The sequence below is a fragment of the Lagenorhynchus albirostris genome, chromosome 4, assembly GCF_949774975.1.
Source record: "Lagenorhynchus albirostris chromosome 4, mLagAlb1.1, whole genome shotgun sequence".
Lineage (NCBI taxonomy): Eukaryota > Metazoa > Chordata > Mammalia > Artiodactyla > Delphinidae > Lagenorhynchus > Lagenorhynchus albirostris.
In genome coordinates, this window is record NC_083098.1 from 147,437,418 (window position 1) to 147,449,485 (window position 12,068).

The 12,068-nt window shown below is 51.0% G+C and overlaps 1 protein-coding gene across 6 annotated transcripts; it reads left to right on the forward strand.

Annotated features, from left to right (window-relative positions):
- The first annotated feature begins 488 nt into the window (after positions 1-488).
- Positions 489-11,824, forward strand: SLBP (stem-loop histone mRNA binding protein). 6 transcript variants are annotated; one of them, XM_060148922.1, is made up of 9 exons: positions 658-897; positions 1,003-1,119; positions 3,934-4,038; positions 6,399-6,458; positions 6,757-6,894; positions 7,457-7,606; positions 8,623-8,704; positions 10,419-10,516; positions 10,890-11,824. In XM_060148922.1, exons 1-9 carry the CDS (start codon positions 662-664, stop codon positions 10,969-10,971), a joined length of 1,068 nt encoding a protein of 355 aa, XP_060004905.1. In that variant the 5' UTR covers positions 658-661; the 3' UTR covers positions 10,972-11,824. The 6 variants fall into 6 exon arrangements, with proteins under 6 accessions (XP_060004906.1, XP_060004909.1, XP_060004905.1 ...); XM_060148923.1 differs by lacking the exon at positions 6,399-6,458 and having other exon boundaries at positions 489-897; XM_060148926.1 differs by lacking the exon at positions 10,890-11,824 and having other exon boundaries at positions 631-897; positions 8,514-8,704; positions 10,419-10,517.
- Positions 11,825-12,068: the final 244 nt, after the last annotated feature.

Genomic DNA, 12,068 nt, shown 5'->3' on the forward strand with positions numbered 1-12,068 from the left:
ACTTCTTTTGCACACAGCATCACCACTTAACGCGTGGAGACTGGCCCAGGGCCCCAACGGGTGGGGTACCCGGTGGGGGTCACGGAGGGCCCGTGGGCCGTGTGCGGGGTGGGGGAGCGGTTAGCGCAGGAGGCGGCTCTGAAAGAGGCAGAAGTGAGCTCAGCGGCGGGAACTTCACATAGGCTCGCGGCGCCGGGCATCAGTCGCGGGCAGCGAGTCACCGCAGGCTTCTACGTGCCTGAAGACTGCAGCCCGAAGTTGCTCTGCTGCCTCCCTTTCCGGGTTCCGGGTTCCCGCCAGCGCGGACACAGTTCCCGCCGAACCGACCAATCGGAGAGCGCCCGAAACCGGGGCCGGGCCAATCGGAGACGCGTCCCTTGTTCCCTTGGCGCGCCCGCGTCGCCAGCGTCCGAATCTCCCGCCAATACCCCTATCCCCGCCCGCGAAGACGCGGCCAATCAGCGTCCGAGGGTCGCGGCGGCCAGGCCGCCTCCAAGGCGGAGGGGGCAACCTTTTTTGAGGGTCTCGCCTCAGTCAACCCGGCGGCGCCCCTTCGCCTCCTGGATGGCAGCACGCGGGGCAGCTGTTTCGCGGCTCCCGGCCCGGCCTGGACGGCCTGCGGGGCGCGCGCCTCCGAGAGGCTCCCCCCGGAGCGGGCCCGATGGTCTCGACCGGCCCGGCGCGCGCGGGAGCCCGGGGGGCGGGGCGGCGGCCCATAAAGGCTGTTGGGGGCGGGGCGCGCTCAGTCAGCGTCGCGAGAAGGGGAAGTCGCCGTAGTCGCCGCCGCCGCCGCCACCGCCGGACCCCAGTCCCCCACAATCCCGCCCGCCGCGTCGCCATGGCCTGCCGGCCGCGAAGTCCCCACGGGTGCGGGAGCCGACGCGACGGCGACGCCAGGTGAGGCCGGGCCGCGCGCGGGGGGCTCCCGGGCTGGGGAGCGGCGGGCGGGGTTCGGGCGGGGGTCCCGGGCCTCCCCGCCCTGACGTGGTGTCTCGTCGCCAGCCCGCCGCCCGCCTCAAGATGGAGCCTCGGACGCAAACGCACGGCTGACGGGAGGCGCCGGAAGCCGGAGGACGCCGAGGGCCCCTCGAGGCCGCCGGGCGACCGCAGACCCGACAGGTGGGCCCGGCGCGGCCGTCGGGGTCCGGAGCGGGGGGTCCCCGCACCTGACTGACTAGGGGGTGCCGTGGGTCACCAACAACTCTCGACTAGTCGGGGCGCCCTTGGGTCACCATCCCGGTTAGTCAGGGTGCCTTTGTCTCGCTACCCGTGACTAGTGGGGATGCCTCTGGGTCACCACCCTTGACTAGTCGGGGTGCCCTTGCCCCACTACCCCGATTAGTCGGGGTGCCTCTGCCTCACCAGCCCTGACTCGTCGGGACGCCCTTGGTCACCACCCCTGACTAGTCCCGGCGCCTGTGCCTCACAGTACGGCCGAGAGGCGTCTCAGTGATGGGCGTCAACAGGAAGTGGGCTCAGCCTCAGTCAGCGAGCCCTCCTGTGTTCCAGGGACGGCATGGGGGCCACCACGAACTTGAAACTTTCTAGAGTCAGCTCAGAAAAGTTGGGTGTCAACAGCAGAGCCACAGAAGGTGGGCGCCAGGATGCAAACCAGGACTTCGGCTCCCCGCCCCTTTCCGCCCTGACGCTCCCTAGGCGCTTCCCTTCTGGCGAGCCTGGTCGCAGCACTTACGGGTTTACACGCTCACTTGAGTGTCTTTTAGGTTGAGCAGTGTGTTGGGGAGGCCAGGATGCCGTGTCAACCTAGATCTCCTTTCCGTTCTGCCTGCACCCTGACACGGGAGGGACGGCAGAGACGGGAGCGGCTGAAGGGCACGCGCAGGGGCGCCGGTGGAGGGCAGCTGGTCAGGGGAGGCCTCTGTCGGGGTGAGATGGGAGGGGGTCCCTAGGAGAGCCTCCCGCCAGGGCCTGTGCGAGCACGAGGAGAGGAGGGCGAGGGGTGCCGGGACAGCTGCCAAGTTCAGGTGCTTACTGATGGCTTAGGGGTGGGTGCTGGGAGGAGCTCGGGGGTGACTAGCTTTTTGGCCTGGAGACCTTCCTCGTTTGTGGCATCTTTTGCCACCGTGAAGAGGATGGGGGTGGAGCAGACCTGCTCTGGGGAAGGAGTTGGTGATTAGGCTTAAGAAGCTTTTCAGATGAGTAAAGAGAAGATGTTGAGGAAATAGCGGGCGGGATCTCACAGTCTGGTCGGGGAGGCGCCGATGTTAAATTAGCATATACGTGGCTTTTAAAGATTTGGGGTTTGAGATTACCTGGGAAAAGGTGGGAATGGAGCAGAGGCCCTCAGCCCTAGGGCTAGATATGAAGAACAGGTGATCCAATGGTATCTCTGAGCCCTGCGGTGGTCTCTGTCTTAGCTGCAGACAAGGTGTTAAGTCCTTACATTGCTTTGCATTCCTTTGTGTCCTTCTCTGGCTCACAGCAACCCCATAGGCCTCCTTCTTCTGACAGGAATGCCCCTGTCCTAGGCACGTTGCCCCTGCTCTTCGTTCTGTGCATGTGCTTTTATTCCCACAACCCCCTGTGGTGGCAACGGGGAGTACACGGGGCGCATGGTGAGTGGAGCCACTTATATCGTCACGGGTGCAAGAACTGGTTCCTTTGGAGGGACGTTAGCTCATTGTGTAAAATAGGCTTTGTTTTCTACTTGAGCACTTTTCCAGAAGTACTCTTGTCCTAAGATAGGGTGAGTTGGTGAATATAATTTGCCTAATCTAAGAAATGAATTTTAGTTCCACGCAAGGTGGTTTTTATCAAGCTACCAAAACATGAGATGGAGTGAAAGGTCGTTTGTAAGCACCTTTTAGAAATTCAGGAATCTGTCACGGCCGGGAAACCCAGACCTGGACCTCTTGATACACTAGTGAGGATGTTGACGTCTAACTCTAGACAGGCCTCCATTTGGTTCTCTTCTGTATCTGCCATACAGTCATTGAGTCATTTTAATTTGTCCATTAACTTGATTTCAGACCCTGCCAACCATATTTAGACTGCAAATTTATTTTTGCGGATCCAATTTGAGTTTCTATGGGTGGAGTAATTATAAGGAGAGAAATGATAATTACATAAAGGGATTACTTTTTTGTTATTGCTGTTGCATTTTCAAAGCATGTCATTGGGTTTCCAGCTAGAATGTATAAAGTCGCTTACTGATGCAGTTGAAGTTAGTTTCCACTTTTGATATACCAGTGATGGCCAGTAGAAAGTTGAGGAAAAGTAAAAATGTACTAATGTAGTAAAAATGTACTAATCTAATCTAATCTCTAACTAACAGATGTAGCAACAATTCTAACTGCCAGAGTTCTTGGCATCAAGTTCAAATTGCCTGAACTTGACTAAAGATTTCCTTGAGCTCTAGATAGAACTGAGCTTCTAGATTAAATTTAACCCAACTCTAGGGGGCACCTTTACCTGTAGACTAAGTCCCAATGCAGTAAGAACTCTGAAGTACATTTTTGTCCCCCCCATTTTAATTATGATGTGATAGATCTGAGCCTTTAATTGTGCGCATCTAGAAGTAAGTAGTAGCCACAGTTATTAGGTACTGGTCACTCTGCTTAGTTCTAAAAATGTATTAGCTGAAATCTTTTTTAAAATTCTAAAATAAAAGCCCTCTTTTTGTGAATAAAAGAAGTTGCGCTAGGTGGGCACACCTCTTGGCGCCGATGACAACCGTTGGCTCTGCCCGCCTTTCCCCTGCACTGGCATACAGTAGTCGTTTAACGAACAGCCCAGGAGGCTTCAGACGAATTGCCGGAACTCGGTGAGCTAGTAAGTCATGGAGCAGAGATTTCTCTGGAGCCCGTTTTCTTGGCACTCTCCAAACAACCTCAGAACATTTCCTGATGCACGGTTTGAAAGGAAACTGAAAGTTGTGTCATGGTTCAAATGTGCGTTTTCATTTTATTGCAGCTTTACCACTCCCGAAGGCCCTAAGCCCCGTTCTAGATGTTCAGACTGGGCAAGTGCAGTCGAAGAAGATGAAATGAGGACTAGAGTTAACAAAGAAATTGCAAGGTATGCATTTCAGGCCAGTTTGAAATGTTATCTCTGGTGTTTTAAATTATATATTAAATTTGAGGCATATCTTAGAGTGGTGGTTTTTAAAAGTCTGGTGGGCCCCAGACCAGCCACGTCAGCAGCTCCCGGGAACTTGTTGGAAATGCAGGTTTTCAGGCCCCACCCCAGGCCTGCTGGATGGGAAACTGGGTGGGTGGGGCCCAGCCCTGGCTTAAGCCCTTCAGATGAGTCTGCTCACTGAAATTTGAGAACCGGTGTCTTGGGGCTGTCCTTCCAGGGTGGCAGTAAGTGGGAGGTGGCGCTGCTAACAGCTCAGAAATGCCAGAGTGCGTGCGGGGACGGGTCCCTGACTTGGGGTCTGTGAACCCCTTGCAGTCGTACCCAGAGCTGTGTATTCAAGTTCAACTCCAAGCCACTTCCTCTTCCTCAGCTCATTACAGTTCAGATGATGCATCCTTCACCACTGCTCACCCCCCTGGATTACGTTCTCCCTGGTGTTTTGGGGCCTTTCTTCCCTTTGATAGATGCCATCCAACCCAGGGAATGAACGTTGAGTTAAAATGTTGTGGCTCGAAATTAATTGAAGTATATTGAACCAAGAGTCTCTTCTTAATTCTGATGAGAAAATATGTCCTCATTGTTAGCAGGGAAGCAGGGCCAGACTGCTTCCTCCCCCTTTGCAGTGGTCGATGGTATTTAGAGCTGCCTTCTTTGTTTTTTTGTTTTTTTTTTTTGCGGTACATGGGCCTCTCACTGTTGTGGCCTCTCCCGTTGCGGAGCACAGGCTCCGCACGCGCAGGCTCAGCGGCCATGGCTCACTGGCCCAGCTGCTCCGCGGCATGTGGGATCTTCCCGGACCGGGGTACGAACCCGTGTGCCCCGCATCGGCAGGCGGACTCTCAACCACTGCGCCACCAGGGAAGCCCAGAGCTGCCTTCTTTGGAAAGGCTCGGACACACGTGGGGGTTGGCTGTGACCACTTAATTCCTTTCAGACATTAGAATGCATGTGTGTGGGTGAGTAGGATGCCTGGGTAGAAGGGTGAACTGCAGCTGACAGCCGTGGGCTTCAGTGTTGTGAATGAATTCTCGTGTTTATATAGATCTTGATTTTTCCCAGCTGTAACAGTAGGCTGTTTGACTGGGTCTATGCAGTTTTTGTGTTCTGCTCAAGGGTTATAACAGTTCTCATCATGTCCTTGTGTATCTGGACCCCCAGTGTCACCTTTTGCTGGGGACTGTCTGCAGCTCTTATGTGCTGCAGGGAGACCCCTGTTTGTCTTGACCTTCCTGTTGGTGGACCCCTCTTTGTTCCTTTCTGAAAATTGTCCTACCTTGCAAAGCAGGCCTCATCTTGTCCAGAGTACTGTTTGGGGCCACTCTGTGGATCACACCCTTTCTGATGGAAAGCTGCTGCTTTTGATAAGACCCCAGTGATGTGAGCTTTTGATGATGGTGGTCTGTCTTACTTCCCACCAGGAAGGGGGGAGGTAAGAATTCAGCTCCCTGTATGCCAAGGAGGCTAGCACACACTACACACCAGCGGTCTGAAAATTTGAAAATGGGTTTTAGTCATATCTGAAGCCAGTCTTTTCAACTGGGGTTCCAGAAAGAATGAAATCCGACAGAAAATGATTTCAGGGACTAGTTTCGCAGTTCTCAGGGGGTGGTTCATTATCTCCTGGTATCCAGGCTTCACTGGGGTGCCCCGGCAAACTTGGGGAAGGTTGAGAATTTTAGATTTGGAAGGAGGCACCATGATACGTGACATCCTTTAGACACTTGCGTGAGCTTCTAGCTAGAGATGGTTTCCACGTTAGATTGCACTATGCTTTTTTGGTGACGTACTTTTGCAAAGTTGGGTGTTGGTCATTGCTGTGATAGAAGGCAAATGCCCGGTGAAATCCACAAGGGATGGGGGGAGGGGGGAAGGTGTGCAGTCTTTCTAAGAAGGTGAGTAGTCCCAACAGGCACACGTCTCATTAATAAGTAATCGTGGTATTAGAAATAAAAGCTTTGTATCTCAACTCATGTTTATTTTTTTCTAAAGCCTTCCGGGTTAGAGGGATGTAAATTTCTGTGTCATTTGGGTCTCACTACTTAACTGGCGGCAGTAGTTTTTTTTTTTAGAACCTGGTGGTTTTAAGCACCTTGTATGATCTTGGCACGTAACCTTTATCTTTGCCTCAAAGGTGATTGAGGGAGGTTGAAAATAAAAGAAGCCACCTACTGTTACTTAATCCACTTACCAGACCGCAGTCTCAGGGAGGCTTTGTTCCCTGTGGCTCTCTTAGCTCTGAAAGCTTTGTGTTCATTTCTATACCTTTTTAAAAACAGCAACATTTACTTTGTTCTCAGATATAAAAGGAAACTCCTCATAAATGACTTTGGAAGAGAGAGAAAATCATCATCAGGAAGGTAAATGCTGTGTAATTATTTCTTTTCTAATTTAATAGATCTGTAGTTTATTAATGAAAAAAAAACTGAACATGAGATGCTAAGTGTCTCAGTAGCATTTACTGTTTTTCTGTCCTTCACTGATTAGAAATGTGTATCTGTCGTGTACTAAATTCCCATATATTCAAAGATCCTGGACTGTCGTGGGGTTAGTATGGTTTGGAATCCAGAGCGCAGATACTCCTGTATCGTGTTCAGACGTTTTCCTACGTCGTGATCTTGTAAGTGAGGCTTGTGCCGTGCATTTCATTTTCTTCAGTTCGGATTCGAAGGAGTCTATGTCAGCATTGCCAGCCGACTTAGAGACCGATGAAAGTGTCCTGATGAGGAGACAGAAGCAGATCAACTATGGGAAGAACACCATTGCCTACGATCGCTATATTAAAGAAGTCCCAAGGTAGTCTTGTTTCGCCAGCATGTCCTGGTCAAGTCATGTGGCATTGCCGTCTAAAGAGTTGCTTTGGTGGTAAATCTGATTCTGGGCCTAGTTCTGCTAAGAAGTGTATTATTAATTATTAATAACTTTCAGGCACTTACATAAATAAAGAAGATGGGTTGGTGACTGAGAAACCAAGGACGTGAAGATAAATAACATTTTCATAATTTAGAATGTTAGATGACATTTCATTTCTCAGGACACATAGCTGTCTTGTAAATGTGAGATTATTAAAATACATGATGGGAAAATGTAAAGTTCAACTTACAGATTGTAAAGATTTCATTAGAGAAAGATGTGAGTCTTGCCCTGTTTTGTGTAAGCAGCATCCCCCCTCCCCCCACGCACACAAGGATACAAAGGGAGCTTTAGAGAGTATACCAGCTGCTTGGCAGGATTGAAGTACAGATGTCCTGTTCTGGGGCATGGATTGCGAAGGAAAGCAGAGGCAGAGAGGTAGCGCTTTTAAGCTCACCTGCAAATGTGGATGGTGTGTGCCAGGATAACCCCTCCGTCCCGGCAGGCACCTTCGACAGCCTGGCGTTCATCCCAAAACCCCCAACAAATTCAAGAAGTACAGTCGACGATCGTGGGACCAGCAGATCAAACTCTGGAAGGTGGCTCTGCATTTTTGGGATCCTCCAGCGGAAGAAGGATGTGATTTGCAAGAAATGTATGTCTTTATTGCATTCTCGTCCTCCGTGTCTGCAGTTCGGGCGGTGATCGCAGTGGCTCTGTCACTGTGTGGCAGGTTATCGTGCATAACGTCCGCCTGTGGTCACAGCTTCGTGTGTGTTTTTTCTCTGCACGAGTATAAAGCCAGCTAGGCGGGCTCCAGGAGAGGCTGGAGGGAGGGGTGTGCTTCCTGGGCTGGCTTTACTGTCTGTAACTCGGACAGACTCATCTTAGGAAACCTAGAGATATGTGGGGTTTGTTTGTTTTTAAGATAACATTTTAAAAAGCATGTGAGTAATTTATGTTGAGCTATAAACGTGAAAGGTCTTTTTTTTAATCTAAGGAAGGCTTTTATCTTTTTAAACTGTGTCTAGTTGGAAAGGTCTCAGGCCTGAGTTTCTGCCACGTGGTCGGGATGCCGGTTGAGTGCGGAGGTGGAGAGACTTGTCTGTGCGGCCTCTCTTCTCAGCTCCTTCGACCTGAGACTCTCCTCCCCTCAGAGACACATTTATTCATTCAAGTGTTGGAGTTTCTGCTTTGTGCTGGGGAAATTTATTAGAAAGAAGTTTGGCCTCACAGACACACACTGATTTTTTTCCCGGTGTCACTGTTGTCCCATTCTGTCTGTGGGTAGGAAATTGGACAGATGAGTGATGATGTGTAGTATGGCTTGTCACAGTGTCTGTCTCCCCCCACAACTGGGCTCTGTTATTGACACTCCTACTTAGAAGGATGCCTGTGGGTGTGTACAGATAGTGGGCCATGGGCAAGAGCGGGCAGGTCGTTGTGCGCTCCGAGCCGGGTGGACCTGTTTGCCTGCAGGGCCTGCTTTACCTCTGCCAGGTGATCGGGCAGAGGGTCCGTCTGGCACACGGGGAGTCGCTGAAAGCTGGTGGGTCCCTCAGGGAGCAGAGGAGATGCGTGTCAGCGCTCACGGGCAGCGAGGCCGTGGTGGCGTTTGCCTTCTCCTGGCTCTGTTCCGTGGTGACTGACGTGCTTGTTCTGACCGCACAGACGTCCTGTAGACCTCGGGGAGATGGAGACGGAATCTGCGGAGAGCAGCTCTGAGTCCCGGACGAGCTCTCAGGATAACTTTGTAAGTACCTTTCCTTTGTTTTATCTCTGCGCGTGAGTGTTACAGGTTACTTGTTGACAACATATGCCCCTCTGAAAACTGAAGTTTAAGCTGAAATTTGATTCTGATACTTATGAAAAAGGGGCTCCTTACCCCTTTCTCTGACTTTATTGAAGTGTCAGATTTGATGGAGTTCGTAGGTAGTGGCCTTATTTTAGATTTTGGGTTCAATCCAACTAATCAGTACCACCATTTTCATTTAAAAGTAAAAGGCCTTTTCTTCTCTGGTTCGCAGGCTTTGTCACTATTTTTAGGCTGTCTAGTTTGTTCTGGTGAATTGCTAGTATAGGAATCATCTGCTAGTTGTTATAAGTGGAGGAATGCTTTGGGCCTAGGGGTTTCCCCACATTTGCCAATTTTAAAAAATTACGTGTTTTCGGAAGAAAAAACCTCCAAAGATGAAAAGTGATGTACAGAATTGCCTCGTCTCTAATTCTCTAGTTACTGGTTGGGTGCACGTTCTTCCAGACTTCTCTGCACGTACAAGCCAAATACACAGCAGCAGTTTACAGTGAAAGGATCCCTTTGTTATTTTAAAAGAGATGGCCCCAATACTTACATGTGGAAATATTCTGCACATTAAGTAAAAACATAGGTTAAAAACTAGAACTCATAAATATTTGTTTGAAAAACTCATGCTTTATAGAAGATCAACCTGTACTGTATCTGAACAGGTCAGGAACATATAAAATGAAAGTGCGTAGTTGCCTTTTCCTGCCTGCCTTCCATCTGTGTCACCCTGATAAGCCTGGGACGTGCCCTTCCAGTCTTCGGGACCATCTGCATCCCGCATACTCTTTGTGACTATTTGAGGTGTTAGAAGTAACACAGGGACTCCCCTGGAGGTCCAGTGGTCAGGACTCAGCGCTTCCACTGCAGCGGGCTCGGGTTCAATCCCTCATCGGGGAACTAAGATCCTGCAAGCCACGTGGCCAAAAGAAAAAAAAAAGTAACACTAATGTCCAAGAGAGAGGAATGACAAAATTACATTCATAAGAAATACAGCTACTACAGGTTGTTTTTGAAGACTGATAACGTGGAAAATCGCCAAGATAAATAAAAACAGGATACTTAACCATAGGACGATCCCAGTTTTGTGGATATTTATACACGGGCAGGACTAAGACCCATGACGATCTCAGCAGGTGGTATCCTTGGTGTGGATTAAGAGTGACCGTTGTCCCAGCTCAAGAAGCCGATTCTGAATGTGCCGCTCGTGGTCACAGAAGTTAGGGGGTGGCGACTGCACGGGCGGGTCGGGGGCCAGGCCCTGAAGATCAGAGGCAGCGGTCCTGGCGGGGGGTCCTGGGGCGCCGAGGAGAGGCGGGAGCCGGCGGGACGTTCGGGGGACAGGAGAGAAGGCTGGGTGGCGAAGCAGAGCGCCCCGGCTCGGGCCTGCACTGCTCGAGCCCGAGGCACCGGGGAGCAGCGCGTTCGCCGCTGAGCACCGGCCACTACCACAGCATCACTGCTGTGCTCACGAAACGCAGCCGTGGTAAAACACGGCTACCTCGTAACCAGGCCGCGCTCAGGTTTCCCGGTTGTCCCAATAGTGTCCTTGTCGCAGGTCTTTTTTCTCTTTTTTGGCCCAGAATTTAATCAAGGATTACACGTTTAATTGCCATGTCTCTTAAATTTCCTTTAGTTTAGAATAGTCTTCCTGCTTTTCCCCCGGGACGTTGACCTCTTTGGAAGGGTTCAGGCCCGTTTTTATGAAGCAGGATGTTCCTCAGTTGGGAGTTGTCGTACTGTCTCCTTGAGGATTAGATTCAGGTTGAACCCTTTGGCCCCCATTTTGGGGGTGAGGTGGGGCGGTCCTCAGCCCAGCGCCAGCGCCAAGTGCTCGGCGGTGTGACGTGATTGCTTCACGAGCCACGGTGGCACGTCCTGTCCACACAGTGGCTCCTGTTAGGTGTGAGCGGCTGTGGCTCAGGGGCCTTAAAGGTCACTTGGTCACTCATGGGGCGGGGGCGGGGGGTGGGAGTTTGACAGATGCTTGAAGGGAAGCTTGGCAGTCAGTATCTGCTGGATGCTCTCCCGGGCATGTCCTGCGTTCCTGGGAGGCGCTCAGCCCCCTGCTCAGCACCTCCAGCAGCAAGTCCAGTGTGCCCGAGGGACCGGCTGTGACCGTGCTTCTGTTTTCTAGGACACGTACTGTGGCACCCCTACGAAAGTTAGGCACGTGGACTGCCATGCGGGGGATGAGTTTGACTTGGAAGCCTGTTTGACTGAACCCTTGAAAGACTTCTCAGCCATGAGCTAACCGGCGCCACCTGGAGGCCCCTGGGAGCAGCGCTGCCTCCCCGGGCGGGGTGGCCCACCAAGCATGCGTCCTGCCTTTGTAACTGGGGGTTTCTGTCACAGTGTACAGTCTCTTGGTGAATTGATGTTCTTGCCTTATTTTCTTAAGAAACGTTGATTTTGTGTATAGGGAATGCATTTTGCATGTTTTAAATTGTAAATGGAACTAAATCCGAGGAAAATTGAACTCGAGGCAATCTTGCAACAATCTTAATTGCTTAATCTCCGCATCCTTGAAGTTAACCTGAGAAGTGTACCGTAACTGGTTTTCCACAAGTTTTTTAGGCGTTAATTGCTGCTTGTCAGAGGGCTGGTTTGGGTTTAAGCATATGTTCACGGGGCTTTCTTTACTGGTATCTGGCCGAGTGTTCTCATAATCAGATACCTTTAATATCTATGGAAAGGGTTAGGGTTTGGGCCGTTTGTCATTATGTCAAGATGGGTTTTTTTCCTCGTACAGAGCACTGAATAGTCAGATATTAAATTGAGCTGGTAGGTTAATGGGGTTTATGTAAGTTATACGGTCTTAATTAGGTACTTGTAAATAGCACTCAGTAGCCCTTCTACCTATACTACTCCAAGAGTTAAGACAGCAGAAGGATTTAGAAAGAACATTTTTTTATAGTCAGTTAATTTACTGTGTACAATTGCTGTAAATGATAATGTGTACAGATTTTCTGTTCAAATATTCAATTGTAAACTTCTTGTTAAGACTATTATGTTTCTGTTGCTTTTGTATGGAATGACATTGCAAAAATAAAAAGGACCTTCTTTAACTGACTTACTACCTTGCCAGATAGGCTGCCTGCTGTGGTGATTCCTGCCCTTGGCTTGTGCCCAGGGAGGGTGGCACGCAGTGGTGGGAGCGTTGTGCCCGGGCTTGTGGCCCCGCCCTGCCCGGCGAGGAGCCCTACATTGTGATAGGTTTGCAGCTCTGGCCTGGGGTCTTGGTTGGGCTGGAGCCGGGTCCAGACCTGTGACCGCGGTGGGCCCGGTATGTGCCTTCCTGGTTAAAGGGAGTGTG